The following is a 6,609-nucleotide window of genomic DNA, read 5'->3' on the forward strand; positions in this document are numbered from 1 at the left end:
ACGGCCCATACTTCAAAGGACGGGACGTCCTTTCTGCCTGTCCTTTTCCCCCCTCTTCGCATTGTCTCGCTGGAAATTTCTAGGGAAGTACGGCCTGAAAGAACGGCCCGTACTTAGAAGTACGTCTCGTCCTTCTTGGACGTACTTCTCCTGCGTCCATCAGAAACTTTAAAAATAAGGGTTAGATTAATTATATCACTTTTCAGTTGTTCAAAAACCCTAAGTACGAAAATTACTTCTCAAAACCTCATATTTCAAGGGAGTAGCAAGATAATCTATTTCAAGGGAGTTCAAGCTAGGGTTTAGGGGATTCTCCTCTAGGAAATTAATTTGTTGAACTGCGTATAATGTAATAAAGGTATGTCCCTCTTTTAAAAAGCGTTTTGGATGAATGTCTCTTTTAAAAAGCTCTTTATTGAATAAAAGGTGAACTTTTCATAAATTGAAACTTTACTTCTTGCTTTAATTTAGGTTAATGTGCGTGGGGGGACAAGCCCACATTAAACCTAGTTTTTATCATGTTCTAAGTACACATACAAGTTTATACACGTTTTCCTCTATAAGAGATGATGAATAATGATGTCTAAGGATTGATAATAATATTTTCATGTTGAATTGTGACATTGAAATCTTGGTTAAAGAAGCGTAAACATTTTCAAGACATTCTTTAAAATGATTTATCTTTACGATATGGCATAATGAGCTTTAATGCTAATTGAGGATGTGACTAGCTTGAAACAAATTGTGAATCGGCTTCTATGCTATGAACTTTATTGTTTTGTTTGGCCTAGCTACTCGGGAGGAAGGGTAGTCACTATGGATCCTAGTGTGGTAATGCCTAGCCATTCGGGAGGAAGAGTGGGCCATTTGCGGGTTCGCCACCCGGAGTGCGGTTAATGCCTAGCTATTTGGGAGGAAGGATAGCCACCGGAATCACTTATTCCGATGTGGTGCGCTATGATTAGGGAACCTCTACGGTCATCCGTTCTATGCGATTGATTCTTGGGCCTGTATTGGCAAGTGTGATATTCCTTATTCTTTCTTGGAACTGTTGTTGACAATCATGATCAAATTGAAATGCATATTTGAAAGTTGTAACTTAACAAAAGGCTTTATAATCAGTTTTGATAATTATTATTGAGATAAACAAGTTGAATAACCACTTTTACATTGATTTCACATGGTTTTCAGAATTGATTTCTTTAAGCATCATTGTACTTGATTTTCATATTACATGGTGTCCCCGAGGCTCTCACTGAGTACGAAGTACTCAGACATACCATTGTTGTTTTTTATGGTATATTAGGAAACAGAGAAGAGCAGGTTCTTGATACTTCAGGCGCTTAAGAAGGACTTGTTGTTGCTGCTGACTTGGTGAGCCCACATGTTCATTCGTGGGACACCTCTTAGCATATTCATTTATTATTCTAGTTTTAGCGGGCTGCGTCCCGATGTGTTAGACAATTAATCTTTATCTTAGAAGCTCCATAGTATACATTCTTGTGGGTAGATATTGAGTTTTGTTTAACACTTGGGTATGCGACACACTTGATTAAGGTTTAAGTTATTGAAGACTTCCGCTGATTTAATTCATATATCATGCTTTTGTTTGAATTTATTCTATAAACTGTTAGAGGTAAATATTGAACCTGGCAGGTTCAAGTGTTAATATTGCATATTTTAGGTTCTTCCGATATTTTTCATGACGTCGGATGCTGGTCACATCTAGGGTGGGTTTCAGGGCGTGACAAGCTTGATATCAGTGCCTAGGTTTAATACGTCCTAGGATTTGTGAAGGTATCTGTGGAGCTATGTCTAGTGGAGTTTTTCTTGTGCAGCCTGATCACCTGCATGACTGAGAAACTCCCAAGACATTTATAGGTGTTTCCTACTCTTCTTGATTCTAGATTGTGCTGTAGAGTTTGAAGTCCTTTTAGGATCATTCTAATTCGCTCGTTAATTCGTGCCTTATAGAAATGGCTCTAACGTGATCTAAAAATGATAATCGAGGACAACCCGTGAGACCTAACCGAAATCTCGGGGGCGCGAATGCTGGTAACGAAAATAATGTTGGAAATCAAGCACCACCTCAAGCACCGCCTGCTCCTGCTGTTCTTGTTGCGGGTGTGCCTGAGATTGGTACGATGCAAACTGCTATTCAAATATTGACTGCGTTGGTTGCGGCTCAGCAACAGCGTGGAGGAGTGGAACCTCATGGTAGAGGCAAACTGAAGCAATTCCTTGACTTAAAGTCACCAGAGTTCTTCGGATCACGAGAGGTGTATGACCTCCAACACTTTCTAGATGAGACTTTCAAGGCATTGAGGGAAATAGATGCCCATGATTCTGAAGATGTGAGGCTTGCTTCTTATCAGTTGAAGGATGTTGCTCACGCATGGTTAGATATGTGGGAGTCTGAGAGGGGTGTCGCTACTTTAGCTCCTATGTAGGCTGAATTCGAAGAGGCGTTCATGGAAAGTTTTTCGTCTAATGAGGAGAGATTTGCTATGGCTACGAAATTTGAGAAGTTGGAACAGGGTAACAAGTCGGTCCGTGAGTATTTTTTGGAGTTCACCCGTCTCTCAAAGTATGCTTTATACATGATTCCGACTAAAAAGCATAAGTTGACTCGTTTTGTGAAAGGCTTGGTACCACGTAACAAGTCTGCATGTGTTGCGGTTGCTCTATCTCCTACTTGTACTTTCTCATCTCTAGTTGGGTTTGCTAAATAGCAAGAGAGTTGGAAAAATGCGGAGAGGGTGGATCGAGACCAGAACAAGAAGGCCCGATCGGCGAGTAGTTTCAGTGGTAATAATTACAAGGGAGGGCAAAGTAAAAGGTATTCTTGTTACACCTCAAAAAATTTTCCGTTGATGCATAATGAATAGACTAACGAAGAGCACGAAGTATACGGTATTTCAATAAGTAAGAAATGACATTTGATGACTCTAATTGAGATTTCAAAGACGTTCGAGGTAAGAGAAGAAAGTTGCCAAGAGGAGGCAAGGCATACGATAGGTATCGGAAAGGATTTACGAGTAACAAGTTAATGATGACCTAATGATGTTTTGGAGAAGAGTTATAACGTCCCTTAGATTGTTAATGAGGTGCTAAACAAGTGTTAAGAAATAATAAGGATTGGAGATTTCAAACGAGTCGTCGAGAACGAGTTTGGAGAAAGGACCATTATACGGCCCAACATGCCAAAAATCTATGTTTGGCCGTAAATTCAGCCACTATTAGCCCCCTCATACGGACCAATAGTATGACCAAACATACATTCCTCAACCAAATTTCTATTTTTCTTAACCTTAAATGTTGGTCCGTGAAATCGGACCGAAACTAGTATTTTGTATTATTGATAAGGGGTCCGAGTTTATTTCATTAAAAATCCCCTTTGTGATTTATCTCTAGAACTCTCTCAGAACATTTCTCCACACTTCTCCCATAAGAATTCAAGATATATTAGTGATCAACTTCATCAAAACAAGAGAATCAAAGATCATAAGAAATAGAGTGAAACAAAAGTTCATCAAAGTTAGACAAGGAATCCAAGAGAGAGAAACTAGGGTTTTGGTGGAAGAGTGAATTGTTTCCAAGGCTTGTTCCTCCACCATCCAAGGTAAGTTTTATGGTATTTTCAATGATGTTTAAGGTATTAGAGGTTGAAAGACTTGAATTACAAAAGAATATAGAAATGGGTCTTGAATGTGGGAATAGTGTCATTTTTTAGTAATAGCTTGGATTGAGTCGTGATTCTTGATAGGTTGTGGTTATTATTATGTTATAAATGATGTTAAGAACATGGGATAGACATTGTATATGAGTGAACAAAATAGTGTGCTATGACCATGGATCTGGATGATTGGAAGTGAATGGAGGAATATGGATAATATAGGTGGACCAAGACTATTGTTATGATATTGTAAATGTTATTATATATGTTTGGGAGTTGATATATGATATAGAGGAAGTCATATAAATAAAGGATATGCTGCCCAATTTTCTCTAGCTTTAGTCAAGTATGCTAAGCTATCGATTGTCTAATGTTAGTATAACTCCATTAAAGGTAAACGTGAGCATTGAAGGAGAACGTTCAAGCGATAGAATAGTTGAACGAAAAGGTATGTAAGGTTAACTCTTCTTTCGATAAGGCATGTTTCTTTGGCCATATATCTATTCTTTCATAATTTCTTTGCATCTATGATGTCCTGGAAATGATTCTATCTTTAAAGCTACTAAAGCTCATGATGTTATGAGTATGATGTTTATGATTCTACTAAATTCGATCTTATACGATGAGTGATCACAAATTTCCTAAGGATAGATGTAATAAAACGACGATAGTAATGAGTCAAAGATGCTTAAGAGCTCCTATGTATATGTGTTTATGTATGACTATTATGTAACCACGCATGTATATATGGCCGAGTATGATATGTATTGCACGCGCGCACGATGATTCCAGTTGGGTACGGATAACCAAAATGCGAGCTCTTGGTAGGGCTAGGTATGTATAATCACGTAGCCTTGTCATGGCCGGGTATACGAAACACCGAACCTTAGATGTATGGGTATGCTATGTATATGATTTGGATATGTATATGATATGAATATGAATATGAATATGAATACGAATATGCTATGAATACGAAAATGGATACGAATACGGATACGGATATGGATGTGTGTACACGGTTACGCATTAGAAATGGAAAGTCCCTATGAAAATCAAGTAAGTGTTTATGACGATGGTAAACTTAAGATAAAACCATGATATATCTTATGTTGTTTATTATGATTCTATAATGAATGTATGATCATGTGTACATACTGTGATTCCTTCGCACCGACGTCTTTTTTATTTGTGGACGCGTGCATGACCCGCCGTGGCCGAGGAGGCGGAGCATTGATCCATAGCTTTATTACTCAAGGACTACGTAGCTAATGATGATCCGTGTTCATTCGGTATGACAATGTATGCATTTTGGTATTATTCTTTTGTGTACATACTTATGGGCATGGCAAGGTCTGTCCCGCCTATATGATATGACATACTCTGTGATATGCTATGTATAAACTGTGTATATGGTTAGATGTATTTGGCCTTGTTGGCCTATCGTCTGGATGTCATTTTGTTAGCCTCGTCGCTTATATACATTTATATGGGCATTGTTATTGATGGTGATAAATATGTATTGTTGCCCTTTGGAATTGTTCATGAATAATGGATGGAAAGTATGATTTAGTTATGTGGCTCTTCCTAGATGTAAATGTGCTAGTATGATAAGAGAGATGTGTATATATTTTTGGCATGACGGGGTCCCGTCCGTCCATATGTTGTCGTCGTGACAATTTAGAGGCTCGCATAGATGCGCGTATTCGAAGTATGGTCCCATAGACCTCATGTATATGCAATATCACAAAGAATAATATAGCTAAAGGGCCTATGTTTATACAAGTAAATATATTCTAAATGGAAAATCATTTTCTATGATTATGGTATAAGAAATATGAATAAAGCGGGGATAAGCAATAGAACGTGAGATGGTGCTCTGTCTAACCAAAGGAATGATTCGCACTGCATCGCTAAAATGACACCGGTAATGCTAACAATAATAATCAGAATGCTCGCAATAATAGCAAAGGAAAGGAAGTTGCTAACACTTCTGGTGGAGGGATAGCTCGGCTTTATGGGCTGACTCGTAGGGAGGCAGCTGAGGCTTCTAACGCTGTGGTTACAGGTATCCTTACTATCTGTTCTCATGATGCTTACTCATTGATTGATCCGGGTTCAAATTTGTCCTATGTGACTCCTTATTTTGCTCTTGATATGGGAATGAAACCCGAACCTTTGTTGGAACCCTTTGCTGTTGATACGCCTTCTGGTGTTCCTGTTATTGCTTCTAGAGTGTATAGAAATTGTGTTGTTGTGATTAAAGGTCGTGACGCCGTGGCGGATTTGTATGAACTTGAGATGGTGGATTTTGATATAATTATAGGGATGGACGGGTTATCCGCATGTTATGCTAATGTGGATTGTCATCATAAGTTAGTTCGTTTACCCTTTCCCGATGAGCCTGTTATTATGTGGGAGGGTGAAATTACTAAGCCAAGGGATAGATTTATTTCCTATCTTAAGGCTTATAAGATGATTACTAAGGGGTGCATTTACCATTTGGTTATTGTTAATGATACGAAAGCCGTAGTACCCGAATTTGCATCTGTTCCCATAGTTAGTGATTATCCCAAAGTGTTTCCCGAAGATCTTCCTGGTATTCCTCCTGATAGAGTTATTGACTTTGGGATTGATGTTATTCCCGACATCCAACCTATTTCTAATCCACTTTACCGTATGGCTCCAGCGGAGCTAAGGGAATTAAAGGATTAGTTAAAGGACTTGTTGGATAAAGGTTTCATCCCACCTAGTTCCTCACCTTGGGGTGCTCTGGTCTTGTTTGTTAGAAAGAAAGACGGTTCCCTTAGGATGCGTGTGGATTATCGTCAGCTTAATAAGGTGACCATTAAGAATAAGTATCCCTTGCCTAGGATAGATGATCTATTTGAACAACTTCAGGGTGCTAAGTTCTTTCCAAAGATTGACCTAAG

General features: G+C 38.6%; 1 protein-coding gene across 1 annotated transcript; it reads left to right on the plus strand.

Annotated features, from left to right (window-relative positions):
- The first annotated feature begins 2,471 nt into the window (after nt 1-2,471).
- Nucleotides 2,472-6,391, plus strand: LOC132043015 (uncharacterized). Its single transcript, XM_059433510.1, has 2 exons — nt 2,472-2,719; nt 5,644-6,391. The coding sequence occupies exons 1-2, from the start codon at nt 2,472-2,474 to the stop codon at nt 6,389-6,391; spliced, it is 996 nt and encodes a 331-aa protein (XP_059289493.1).
- The last annotated feature ends 218 nt before the right edge of the window (nt 6,392-6,609 follow it).

The sequence above is a fragment of the Lycium ferocissimum genome, unplaced genomic scaffold (genome assembly GCF_029784015.1).
Source record: "Lycium ferocissimum isolate CSIRO_LF1 unplaced genomic scaffold, AGI_CSIRO_Lferr_CH_V1 ctg19917, whole genome shotgun sequence".
In the NCBI taxonomy this organism is placed as follows: Eukaryota; Viridiplantae; Streptophyta; class Magnoliopsida; order Solanales; family Solanaceae; genus Lycium; species Lycium ferocissimum.

What these genes read in the sequence shown, in the direction of transcription:
- LOC132043015 (XM_059433510.1), top strand. Translation starts at nt 2,472, where the DNA reads ATGGAAAGTTTTTCGTCTAATGAGGAGAGATTTGCTATGGCTACGAAA. An exon ending in ACTTTCTCATCTCTAGTTGG is followed by an intron (nt 2,720 to 5,643) that starts GTTTGCTAAATA and finishes TCGCAATAATAG; the next exon opens with CAAAGGAAAGGAAGTTGCTA.